Here is a 12,756-nt window from a genome sequence, read left to right as displayed (position 1 = left end):
GGTCTCCTCCAGCTTCGCCTCACTGACACTCGTTCACGCATGAAGGACTGCGGGACTTCACTCAGATTATGACGCCAGGACAAAAGAGGAAGATACGAACGTCCAGGAGCTTTTTGGGTCTTCTAGCTGCAAATAAAGTCATCGTACTCGACGGAGATACTCAAACCGTGCACAGTGATTCTCCCACCGAAACGTCAGACAGTATCCAGGCGCATCCCGTCGGCAAGGCGAAAGTGAAGGCATTTTTCAAAAGAAAAAGCTCTAGCGTGCTATCTATGCTAAAAACTCGAGGAAGTGGTGGTACAGATCCGCTATCTTCATATCCATTTTGTGCTGGTGCTGACAGTGAGTTAGATCGCAAGGGCTTTCGATCCCTCACGCGAAGAGGCTTTTGGCAGGAGAGTCTGGGTAACCCAGGAGGACGGGATCCTATTCCCTTTACTCAATCCACTACAGCCGATGAACTTGGGCAATTGCAAGTTGCTTCCAGTGAATTGGGGACCCGTAGTCCAGCTGCAACATCATTAGGCGAAGGATCTGCTAGGGTATTCTCGCGGTTAGCAGCTATATCACCATATGTTGACCGAGAGAAACCACGTCCCTGTCAAGAAAATAGCCTGGATACCCACCAGACTCTTGACCGCACGGGAACCGATGACAAATATCCAGAACTCGGAGTTCGCCAGAGTCATTCGACATCTGGCCTGTCACATCTGATATCCCGCAAATTCTCAATGACTTTCGGCCAGCCGACGGTAGTTCATCGTGCCAACCTACGGCCCAGGCCCGGAATTCCTACTATCCCTGGAGCTCCTGTTCTCTCCCCTTCCAATGCCACCCGATATTCAGACCCTCCGCATGAAAGGGAAAATGACTTTCATCCTTCCACCGCCACTCAAAGTGGGAGTGGCTCGTCTCCGCTCAGCCAGTCAACAAATCCCACATCTGACGGCTCACCTACTTCACTGCAGTTTATGAAACCGGTAAATATAGACACTAATACCCAAGCGCAAGTTCAAAGTGTTCTGGTCTCGGCTAGCCATAGAAAGGAATTGCGCCGTGCTCACGAGGTACCACCTGTTGTTCCTTCAATCTTAACAGTGGAGGCTACTGCAACAGCAAAAATATTTTTTGAAACGCATTTCAATACCATATTTTCGGGCGAAACACCACGGACTAAACGACAACGCGAATTTGAGGAAAGATTATACTCATTGCCCCTCACTTCAGAAGAGCGAGCAAAAGCCAGACAAGGATGGAACAGGCAAGAATCTGAGTACTTGCGCCAGGAGCGTGTCCTCAAATCTCGCTCCAATTTTCCCAGAAACGGCGAGAGCGTCTCTATTGCTGGCTACGAGGTCATTAAAATCCTCGGGAAAGGCAGTTTCGGAGTTGTGCGACTTGTTAAAGAAAGAAATACAGAGGTAACTCAAACCACGGCAACAGAGTCCAGAAAATCATCTTCCAGGAGTGATTTGAGTTATATAAAAGCTAGCACGATCGACGTCTTGAGATCTGCAGTGGATGGAAGAGGATCCCGTCGAAGAGATATAAGCAAAATGAAAAAAGAAGTGTACGCGATGAAAGTCATTCGGAAATCTGAAATGTTAAGGAACTGCCAAGAGGGGCATTTACGCGCTGAGAGAGATTTCCTTGTTGCCTCCGAGAAATCTAGATGGATTGTGCCACTCATTTCGAGCTTCCAGGATGTCAATAATCTGTACCTTGTCATGGATTACATGGTTGGGGGGGATTTCCTGGGACTGCTTATTCGAAAAAATATCCTCTCTGAAGATGTCACCAGATGGTATGTGGCAGAGATGGTTCTTTGTATTGAAGAAGCTCATAGACTCCGGTGGATACATAGGGATGTGAAACCAGATAATTTTCTGATATCCGCATCTGGGCATCTGAAGATTTCCGACTTTGGCCTTGCTTTCGACGGTCATTGGTCCCACGACCAGTCATATTTCAACAATCACAGGCATTCTTTGCTGAAAAAACTGGGTATTCATGTCGAAGGGGATTCCCAGGATCGGGAAGAATTTGCGAAGGCTGTGGAACGCCAGCGTGAGAAGGATCGAAAAAGGTCGTCTGTGAACTCTGGATCAAGTGAAGATTGCCCAGCCGAAATTTGGGGACCTGGCCTGAACGATGACATCTTGCGATGGAGAAACAGAAAGGAAAAGAGGAAGCTTGCTAGAAGCGTAGTGGGTACGAGTCAATACATGGCACCCGAAGTTATACGCGGCGATCTATATGACGGCAGGTGTGACTGGTGGAGTGTTGGCGTGATTCTCTATGAGGTAGTTAGGCTGCTTCCTCTTTACTTCTGGAAGTTTGTACTAACCGCCAATAGTGTTTGTATGGGTTTACACCGTTTTCTGCAGAAACTCGCCATGACACAAAAGTTAAGATATTAGTAAGTTGAGCGAATTTTTCAATTTTTCAATTTTTCCAAAAAAAAAAAAAAAAAAAAAAAAAAAAAAAAAAAAAAAAAGAAAGAAAGAGGAGCTTCTAATTTGTCTTAGAAACATGCCGAATCACTGTACTTCCCGCATGAAAAACCTTCGGACAGGCTTATTTCGGCTGAAGCAATCGACCTCATTGGACAAATGCTTCAGGAAAAGGAATACCGGCTTTGTTCAAGAAAGTATATGCTGAATGACTATGTTCATTCAAAAAGACTTCCTGGTGGGCTCCTCAATTGGCCATCAGATAAGCAGAGCACGAATTATCAGGGGTACTATGTTTATTCGGATGACGCTGGTGATATTAAAGAGCACCCTTTTTTCAAAGGCATTAGATGGGAAGAGCTCCATTACCGTAAACCACCGTTTGTTCCAAAAGTTAAAAACTGGGAAGACACAAAATATTTCGAAGACGAAGATCCGATTAGCGATGTGGATGATGGATCGAGTTATGGGGATCATCACCCTGAAACCGAAGCTCCTGACCTGGTAGCCAATAACCCGGATTCAAGTCGCACGGTTCATGTGATGGATATCGGAGCCCAAACGGATGGCCCTCAAACTGCAAGCATGAAGGAAATATTGAAACAGAACGCAAGAGCTGGGTTAGAGGCTAATATGCAAGAAAAATGCCACAAGAAAAAGAAAGAGAAGAAGAGGCCCAGAGACAAGATTTTGCGTGACGAAACGATTGGACGGCAGGCGCTCAACTTGAGAAAGAGGGGAGCCTTTCTGGGGTATACATACCGAAGACCTAAAGATTTTCTACTTGGATTTGAGACCGATCGTGGGAGATCATTAATCGGCTATGGTGAGCGTTGAAGATAGGACGGGCCATCAGTCTTTTTGTGAGATATCAGCAGTGAGATGTTCTTTTTACCCCGGATTGTTGGGAATATTTCATCCTTTCATTGCCATAAGTCTGATTTTTTGCATTTTGTACAACGCAAACCACACCCCCGAGTTTGTTAGCCTACTTGATGCGAGCCCCTTATGTTGGCCGTCACTCGTTTGGCCAATACATTTAGCCCAATCATTATCTCCTCCACTCATTATCATGCATAGAAACCAGAGTGTGATTTTATTTTTAGTTCAAATTTGGCTACTGGCGTATTCGTAAAAGCTGTTAGATAGGTTTCGGACTGAATTGAGTTGTAACTCATCTCAAGGATTTAAAATGATGTCTTTGTTGTCTTTGACCGTACCGTCCACGAAGATGTCATCCACACCCCAGGGGCGATGAATTATATAAAATATATATGGACATTCGGCAAGTGGAGAGCTAGAAATGAAGAAAGCACCTTTCCCGGCTATGAACCCCTAGAAGACTTACGCCCAATTTATGAACCCACATGCGGGAATCAAAAATCATATAAAGAAGAGAAAACAAAAGTCGAAAATAACTAACGCCGCTGGGTATGTAGAGTGAGACGAGACAACTGCAAAAATGCAAAGGAAACTATTTCTGGAACAAAGTTAGAGGGAAAGTTAAGAGGGAGAGCGCCAATGACACAAGTAATTTGCATTACGCTGCCGGGAAATGTTTAAGGGGGCAGAGATGAGGAGATTTGAAAAAGAAAAGAGAAGCAATTGGTCATTCTCCAGGCTGGGAAGGAGCAGAGGGATAGCAAAGCTGGAAAGAAGTTGATGGCACACTGAGTATTGAGCGAACACGAGAGGGTACAGTTGTCGAGTGCTGGAGGATGCTTAGGTTGAAAAGTTGAATCTAGCCTTTTGAAGAGCGGAGTCCGACTTCTCGACTTTGTTATGGTGCATAAATGTCGACAAACCCAGGGAGCCAGAGTGAAGCATCTCACAATCGTTTCTAGATCGCGGGAGGCGCACCCATAGCAAATGCGGAACCGGCAAGGCCGTCTTCAGCTTTCATCGTACCGTTTAGAAGGGGACATAGCCTAGAGAGCGTCGATCGCCGTGATAAAGGGCCAGGTGTTAGTTTTTTTTTTAAACAAATATGTATATATATATAATGTAAAAGCTTGACGAAATGGAAAGAGAAGGCGAATTAAAAGAGTTGTAGTGTTGGTGTACAAAGGGGCATGGACTTGTTGCAGTCCAGGATCATGAAAAATGTTCTCCTTTCCGTGGGCCAAAGGGAAATTTAGGCATAGTGTTTAATAAATCAAGTATTGTGCGCACTTTTTGTTGGTTTTGATATGTCCGACCTGGCCGCAATTTGCGCATTTCCTTTGGGTGCCTCCTCCTTTGGGGCCGGCGGTAGTGGGGGAATTCGCACCCCCCGGTGACGCGACATCCGAGGTAATGCCTTTTTGTCTTTCGCGGGCATGACGGCGCTCCTTGTTACGTTGAAGGCGTTGAAGCTCGAATTGCAACCTGCTACATATTAGCTTGTTGTGGAATAACTCTAGGGTCGAACATGCAGAGTTTAATGCAAAAAGATCCAGAGTCTTTTCCCCAGGGTTAAACCAGAAGCATCAAGTAGGATAATGCAATTGCAACTAAGTTTAGCTCGGACAAGGGAGACTCCAGATCTGTTTTTCTTCTTCTTTCTGCATGGAACTATGGACAGAACATACTGTTTCATCCGTCGGGCATCCGTTTCAGGATCCCCCGTCGGTTTAATATCCCCCAGTCTGCAAACGTTAGCTTTATCGCTACAGCAACCAGGTAACGAGAAGGCTCACATTAAGTTTCGCGCTTCGGCTTCATGTCGCTGCTTGACGTATTGCTTGATCACGCGCGGATCTTTCACAATTTCCTGCACTTCATCATAACCGCCTTTAGAGTTAGGAACTTTACGGGTAATTTTCATAACCTTGCCAGTATGGCTGGCCGTGCTCATGCGGCTGAATTGGCTGGTCGTCTCATCGTCTCGTCGGCCTAACCCTGGCGTAGGTCGTTGTGACCTGGCCCTTGGCTTGGTAAATACCTCATCTGGCTCATCGCGGTCAATGTCACTCTCCTCATCTGAATGTTCGATCGTCGAGGATAAGCTTGTTTTTTGTGCTTCCCAGATACGTCGGATCGACTCTTCATAGGACTTTTGTTGTCGAGCAACATTGTAGCTATGACCGCCAAGCTCCTTAAGCCTTTGAGCATCGAGCTTATCTTCAACACTTTCTCCTATAGCCCTGAACCCTCCCTTCATGGAAGTCTTGATAAAGCTGAACCCTTCGCCTCGACCGGTAGGATCTCCTTCGCCGTGTAGCTGTAACATAGCCTTACCCTGGGTTGCAAGTAAGAAATTACGTGTCGTTTTCCAAGGAGCAAGCTGTTGTTCAGAACTCTCGCCTTCCTTCTCGTCGTCATCCGCGTCATCTTCATCACGATCATAGCCAGCATCGTGAAGATGTTGCTGACCAACCTGCATAGCTTCGAGAAGGCAAATATCTTCTGGCTTAACATAGCCACGCAAAACATCCTCATCTGGGATAGGATCTCCAGGCTTCATTTCCCATTCTTTATGATCCTTTGAAAATTGAAGGAATTCTTTCATTTTTTGTCGATTCTGCATGTCACTGGATTCAGGAAAATGTTCTGTGATGTCAGCGACACTGACTCTGTGCTTCTTGTTTCTTTTCAGTAGCCGGTAACAGATCATTTTCAAACGATTCTTCGAGGCCGTGGTTACTTTCCGCGAATGTGGCCCCGGAACATCGACCGAAGGGAACTGCTGTCCAACGACATATAGGTTCTCAATGTTCCTTATATAGTAACTCGAACCATCAATTCCAGTGCTGTTGCGGATTACAAGGAAATCTGTTGGTTTTGGTTCTTGCTGGAATACGGGGGCTCGAAACATTGCAGTCGTAATCGCGGCACTTGTTTCTCCCGGATCAATATGCCCGAATATGGAGAACGGACTTTTATCTTGGGGCAATAGCACAGCTGTTTCACCAATCTCCGCTTTGGGACGAGCAGGATCCTCCATATTCTTTCGTCGATAATAGTTGATCAAACGGCTGCCCATTCCGAAATTCGACATCATAGTTGGATGCTCTTCAGAATACTCCAGTAAAAGAACATTCGAATTATCGGAGAGAGATAGGGATTTTGTTGAGGTGTACAAGGTTTTGACGTCCTTGCCCTTCTGATGCTTCCGCTTAATATGGAGAGGCTTTTTGAATGATATAGGTAAATTGGGGTAAAAGCTCAAACTCGGGCGATGGAAAGATCGTGCCTCTTGTCTCGCGAGTTTCGTTTTGTAGTACGGCCATTGGAGGCGCACAGCTGGCAAACTGTGCTCAAGCGCCACACTCCCGAGAGTGCTTCTGACTTTGTTTTGATGGTTTTCTTTGAGCATATCGTAAGCATCGTCATTGGAGATATTATATCGTTTGATTAAACGCTTCGTAAAGCTCCCCGCAATTTCATCCCGGTTCACAGTCCCCAACCGCTTTGGGGCTTGTAAAGCTACTTCCGAAGGACGCTCATCAAGCAATAGATACGGGTCATTCAGGTCAATCTGTATCTTCTTCGCAAGCCTCGCAGTTTCGCTTACTGGATCGTCAAACAAGGGCATATCGATCGGCATGCTTGATATGTAGTCCGCTGGTGATTTGTCCAGCCTACGCTTCTTAGTTGGGCGGTTCGTCTCAAACAGCCAGTCATCATCTTCCGCACCGGGTTGCTCATTGGGTATGGCTTCTACGACGGTTTCCATCTCCTCCTCGTCACTATCAGGAACTGGAGTCTTTATATCCCAATCGGCGCAAATAAATTGTAAGTCCTGCATAGTAATTCCGCCGGGAAGCTCCTCGTCGAGGTCACCATCAATATCCATATTATCGCTTGAACCACCTGTTGCCTCGGCAGGAGGAGTAATAACGACAATGGAAGTATTCTCCAAATCCAAAGCACGCTTCAGGGTTTGGCCAGTAGCACGAAATGCTCGTTCCTGGTCCTGAGCCAGTTCAAGATTAAGTTTCGTGGGAACAATTCGCTTCGGTGGCTTCAAGGGAGATTTCCCTACAAAATGTGACTTTTTCGGAGGTAGAAGCTCTAGAAATCGTGGCATAGCATTTCGGTCGAATTTGGGCCAAAGAGATGCCAAAAGTTCCTCGTGGTTCTCGGGTGGCGCAGGCGGATTGTCAGGTCCGTACGATGACATTGCAAAAAGTGCTTGTTGGAGTTGGTATTCTTTAAAGGTTGCCGCGTCCATATCTGTAGGAGCCATAACAGAGCCCCTATCCATTCCACGCGCAACCTCCGTTGTGTCATTCTCTTTGGCTGGAGATGCTACATCGAGAACGTCGAGAGAGGAAATAGCTTCAGATCCAATTGGTGGCAGTTCGTCATTCCGGTCGGCATGTCCACCTACAGGTGACGATGGGACATCCCCAAATAAATCGTCGAGCTCATCGCCCCCCGGGTGCTGGTCTAAGGCCCCTGCAGTGAGAATGCCTTCCATACCTTCCATCGCGCTCCAGTCGTCCTGAATCGACGCCTTTTCTCCGTTCTCAAGGTTCGAAAACCCAAGCTCTTCGTCCGGAAGATCATCGTCATCGATATCCTCATAGTCCACCGCATCATCCGCCTTCTCTCCCGGTTCGAGTTCTCGTTGTAGAAAGTCGAATGAGGCTTCGTTTGTCGGCGCATTCATTTGGCGCATCACATTGTTGAAGTCCTCATCATCAGACTCCACCACTTCGGAACCAGTTGCATGCGGCATTTTTGTTGACACTGGCTCGTTTGTCTTAGGCTTGTCAGAGGAAATCGCTTTCCGGGGAAATGTGGATTTAGTCGACATGAAGCGCGAGGAGATTCACGCGGGTTTGCCTTACTGGCAGGGAAAGACTGGTTAACATCGAGACCAAAATTTGTCACTGGATAGCGCCGTATGCCGCGGTGTCCTTAGGTTGGAATAGAAGGGAGTGTTGAACAGGAGTTGACCCGGACTTGGGGAGAATAATACAAAGGTGAGTGAGAGAGGAAGGCAAAAGGCGGCGGAAATCTATGTCACGTGATATGATTTTTTTTGACCAGCGTTTTTGTAACTTTTCACCTCATTTTGAGTATTCCGAGTTTTCATTAGAATATAATTACTAGTAATCTTCAAAGGACAATGTTGCTAGTCATTTCCATTTCTCATTAAAGCCTCCAGTGTAAATACATAGCGCCTTGCTTGCCCCATCCATACAATAGTGCATGACTAACGCCTTCTTCCTGTTGTCAACTATTGTAGCCAGCTGTTTCAGGTCAGATGTTCGGGGTAGGAACAGCGCCATGTGTTCAGTGAATGCCGAAAACTCGGCATAAAGAGTACCAAGCGAGTATGGTTGCATAGTCGATAGGTCAAACACATCATCAGCACGATATCCTGGGCCTGAGATAAAATAGTCAATACGACGGGTTAGGGAGGTTCCAGTGGAATGTAATAATCATTTGGCTTACCTCCCCAAGGCGGGCTGGCAAAAACGACGCTGTACGATGCCAATAAACTCAATTGATGTTTGATGATTTGCATACAATCACCCTCGAACCATGTAATTTTATCCTCCACGCCATACAATTTGGCATTATGTTTCGCACACTGGAGAACAGTAGGGTCTTTCTCAATGGCATATATTCTCTTCCATCTGTCGGACTGTGCGAAGGCGATCGTGTTACCACCAACACCAGCGAAAGCGTCAACTAGTATGGTTCTGTCCTTTGGAGCAGCGTTTGCCATGTGCTGTGCTATTTTCCTTAAAGAAGGAAATCGTGATCAATAAAGGAATGAACCCGACAGTGAATTACATTGATGCACTCGACTTACTTGGCGATTGGCTCAGGTGTGACGCCAAACCAGGCATCGTCAGTCAACCAGACACCGTCGTCATATTTAGAAAATATCTTGTAGCGCTGAGCCCAGTAGCTAACGCGATGTTGTTAGTAGTGTTATTAGTTATTCTCCTTTCTTTTCGTTTCCGCCATAAATAGGCGGTCGCAAAAAACATGCTTACTTCAGGATGTCGGAAGGAACTTCTTCTCTGGTGTAATAATGATGGACTCCTGCAGGTGGTTCATCGTCCACACCCGCCATGCCAGCAAGAAACAGTTAGATGGTCCCTATTAACTCCTGATGGGCCTTGAGCTGCAGGAGGAGGAAACTAGGAAATGATGTTAAGGTGCAGTCGATTTGCACTGTTTGCATTCCATCGCTTCAAAGCCATTGGGCAGGACAACTTGAGACAGCTCCAAACTTGTGATACCAATGCGACAAGACATATTCTGGCTTATGTTTATTATGAACAACGGTCAATTCTGTTAAATTATATTAGTTCAGCACTTTGTTTCCCATCCTGGAATTTCGAAGCTGAAATACGTGCTATGTTTAGCGCCGTCAATCGTTTCATTGCCCGCCTCGACTTGGAGCCTGGGCAGCAACAATTTCGCGATAATCCCCATGGTTTCCAAGTTCTGCGGAACAAAGATCCAGAGCTTCTTCTGGAGCCCTGGTTTGACTTCGTAATTGGGATCAACGGACATCTTATTGTACTATGTTCTTCCCATCTTCTAAATCGTGCTTCTTGAACCTGTAGTTAACCCTTGGTCAGGATGATCCAGATCCAAACCTTTTCGCAACAGAAATTCGCAACTGCGCTGGATCGAGCGTAACTTTCGAGGTTTGGAGTGCAAAGGTGTGTTAGTTTAAATTTGTAATCGGCCATTTATTTATTTGTGAACCCGTGGATCTAACAATGGCCAACACCTGTCAGGGTCAACGAACATATACGACAACGATAGCCGTTCCTTCAGAGAATCCAACTCTTGGTGTGACTTTCCAGTTTTCACCTCTTTCGGCGACACAGCACATATGGCATATTACCGAAATACCGTCCCCGCTCAGTCCGGCCTATCAGGCCGGGCTTCTTCCCCATTCAGATTATATCTTGGGAACACCCAGCGGTACCCTTCGTGGAGAGTCTGCTCTTGGCGAACTTGTTGAGGACCATTTGAATCGGAGTCTTGTGCTATGGGTGTACAATAGTGAATTCGATGTTGTCAGGGAAGTCGAGCTCGTTCCCAGGCGAGGATGGGGTGGGGAAGGTGCCCTGGGAGCTGTATTGGGATACGGGGCCCTTCATAGATTACCCTTTGGTTTAGGTGAGGCGGTAGAAGGACCGGGAGAGGTGGTATTCGAAACGAAAGACAAAGAGGAACCTAGCGAGCAAAACGAGTTGGCCCCGCCTGACGGCCCAGGAGACCATTTCCTCGTACCTGCGAATATGGCTTCCCCACCGCTTTTGGTCCCGCCGTCGACTCACGCGAACATACCAAGTGCAGCTCCAGCGAAGCATGGGCGTAAACCACGACACGCTCATCATGGCGGAAATTTAATTTTTGATGACTATTTCCGGGAAGGTGAGCAGAGGAGCAAAGAGGAGGATTTTGTACCCTCGTGGAATGCTTCGCCAATACCGCCTCCGCCAAAGGCTGGCAGGGACCCTGTTTCTCCTCCCCCAACGACTGCCACGGGCGGTAATGATACCGTGGAATGAATTTGTTATTAGTGGCATAGGCTGGCGTACGGAGTTACTATATTGATACCTTTTCAGAAAATTGGCGGGCTAGATTACCTCCTAGGACAGTAAGGGGTTTTTCCCCTCCTTAAATAGGGAATATAATCAATGGTGGAAATTTGCTCTCCGATTCGATCAGCGATTCCGGGGGGTGGGGGGGGGGTAATAGAAAGAGTTTAGATTCACGTTTAATGGAGATCTCTACTTATACTCCGTACAAAAGGCTGTAATTACAACAATGGCAAACGGAAATCGCAGTGAAGAACGTTCTCTTAAAGAATATCCGTGAAGCCTATGTTCTTTAATTTCCTTTTCGCACCCACTCCTCTAACTTTTCTCTTCCCCGTCCAATTTTGCTCTCCAGCAATCCGCGAGCATGCGCGCTATGTGCTTTAGCTGTATACCATGCCTCCTCCGCCCCAGTACGAACCCGTACATGTCGTTCCGCAAGTCCCGGAACTTTCTGTTCATATTCGAACACTAGGTCTGACACATTCTGCATTGTGACGGGAAGAAGCGTCCAGGCCGCTATCGTGCCCACTGCCAGCGGGGTCGTTGTCCTTAAAAATATGCCGCGGTTCCGCGAAACAATTGATCCAGCCATGGCGGATACGAGAACATAAATGCTTCCCGGTAGTAGTCGCTCGCCAGATTCACGTGGAGGAGCCAAGGAAGCTATCGTGTTGGTGAAACGGCTTTCAACGTGGAAGATGTGGGAAAGGGCATCGTTTAGACTGTTTTCCATGGCGAGAGAGTGTGTGTACAGAAAGAGACGCGCCTGGTGGACTTTCTGGGCTAACATATCTGCCGTTGAGGTGGAGGATGGTGTACGAAGCGGCTTGGGTGGAAAGAAGGTCTGTTGTGTGTCTCTCTCTTGAAGCTGGGACTGTGGCTGGGGTTGGAGCTTTTCCGCGAGAACTGTGGAGGATTCATCTTCGTAGATGGGTTTTCGGTGTGACTGTATATAGTATTAGACTAATATCTCATCGTCTTCAATGAAGTGCATCCATTGTCTTTTGAGGGGAAGCCGCACCATTTTTATCTAGTATCACCTGGGATAAAATAAGGCCGCAAGCAACAAGAGCAATTGCTCCAATGGCAACCTGTCCCCCAATTAGCTTTATCGTAGAGGTAAGTAAGTGGGCATACCAGTTAGAAAGATTGAACGCAACAAATATCCAGAGGAAAATAAAGGGGTTGCTGTCCAATTGGCCTTCAATAATGCATGCGCAGGAAGGGAAGGGTAAATGTTGATGTTGATGGCCCAGGGTCGAGGAAAAAAAGTTGCAAATCACCGCCCCGGCCCGAGTAGAAAAATTTGGCCTCAAAGCCTCATCTTCCCAACGCCATCCTTCCAACGTACTACATTGACCACGCCAGTCGCCTTTCATTTCTCTTTGGCGAACTGCTGATTGCGCACGCGGAAGATGTTGAAGATCTTCCGGCGGCAGCCGTGGACCTGTCGACGGTGCGTATTACGGGAGCATCGGGTACAGTCCACTTGTCGAATCCACCACGAAGCTGCCCCCGGAATAATAAACAGTGTTCAGAATTATGCCGTCGCTTGCAACGAAGCAACGAAACGTCATGATGATAATGCCCTACGGATGATATTTGATTCGCAGCCTTTCTGGCGGGAATTCTCACGGCGGAAAAGCAGATCTTCGTTAGGGCTGCTGCAAAACCAACACCTCACATCCCCGAAAGGCTTTTTGAAGTTTGCATCCGTTTCGCTGCAGAAATGCCAGGAAATTATGGCCAGGGTACTTGAGGTATCAACTCTTGATGGCTATAAGAGGGTG

The 12,756-nt window shown here is 46.9% G+C and overlaps 5 protein-coding genes across 5 annotated transcripts; 2 read left to right on the top strand and 3 right to left on the bottom strand.

The window, feature by feature from the left end:
• Window positions 1-1,559: 1,559 nt before the first annotated feature.
• On the top strand, window positions 1,560-3,293 carry HCAG_03747 (conserved hypothetical protein; the record flags this gene model as incomplete). The annotated part of the gene is made up of 4 exons (XM_001541599.1): window positions 1,560-1,807; window positions 1,868-2,306; window positions 2,360-2,422; window positions 2,532-3,293. The coding sequence occupies 4 exons, from the start codon at window positions 1,560-1,562 to the stop codon at window positions 3,291-3,293; spliced, it is 1,512 nt and encodes a 503-aa protein (XP_001541649.1).
• Window positions 3,294-4,296: 1,003 nt separating this feature from the next.
• HCAG_03746 (conserved hypothetical protein) lies at window positions 4,297-8,199 on the bottom strand (the record flags this gene model as incomplete). Its single annotated transcript, XM_001541598.1, has 6 exons — window positions 4,297-4,384; window positions 4,629-4,823; window positions 5,027-5,104; window positions 5,135-5,958; window positions 6,010-7,766; window positions 7,863-8,199. 6 exons carry the CDS (start codon window positions 8,197-8,199, stop codon window positions 4,297-4,299), a joined length of 3,279 nt encoding a protein of 1,092 aa, XP_001541648.1.
• Window positions 8,200-8,524: 325 nt separating this feature from the next.
• HCAG_03745 (conserved hypothetical protein) lies at window positions 8,525-9,474 on the bottom strand (the record flags this gene model as incomplete). The annotated part of the gene is made up of 4 exons (XM_001541597.1): window positions 8,525-8,775; window positions 8,844-9,136; window positions 9,208-9,306; window positions 9,395-9,474. The coding sequence occupies 4 exons, from the start codon at window positions 9,472-9,474 to the stop codon at window positions 8,525-8,527; spliced, it is 723 nt and encodes a 240-aa protein (XP_001541647.1).
• A 287-nt stretch (window positions 9,475-9,761) lies between these two features.
• On the top strand, window positions 9,762-10,933 carry HCAG_03744 (predicted protein; the record flags this gene model as incomplete). The annotated part of the gene is made up of 3 exons (XM_001541596.1): window positions 9,762-9,926; window positions 9,974-10,072; window positions 10,151-10,933. 3 exons carry the CDS (start codon window positions 9,762-9,764, stop codon window positions 10,931-10,933), a joined length of 1,047 nt encoding a protein of 348 aa, XP_001541646.1.
• A 322-nt stretch (window positions 10,934-11,255) lies between these two features.
• HCAG_03743 (conserved hypothetical protein) lies at window positions 11,256-11,990 on the bottom strand (the record flags this gene model as incomplete). The annotated part of the gene is made up of 2 exons (XM_001541595.1): window positions 11,256-11,912; window positions 11,988-11,990. 2 exons carry the CDS (start codon window positions 11,988-11,990, stop codon window positions 11,256-11,258), a joined length of 660 nt encoding a protein of 219 aa, XP_001541645.1.
• Window positions 11,991-12,756: the final 766 nt, after the last annotated feature.

Source organism: Histoplasma capsulatum, genomic scaffold (genome assembly GCF_000149585.1).
Source record: "Histoplasma capsulatum NAm1 scaffold_3 genomic scaffold, whole genome shotgun sequence".
In the NCBI taxonomy this organism is placed as follows: domain Eukaryota; kingdom Fungi; phylum Ascomycota; class Eurotiomycetes; order Onygenales; family Ajellomycetaceae; genus Histoplasma; species Histoplasma mississippiense.
This window is presented reverse-complemented; position numbering and strand designations above follow the sequence as displayed.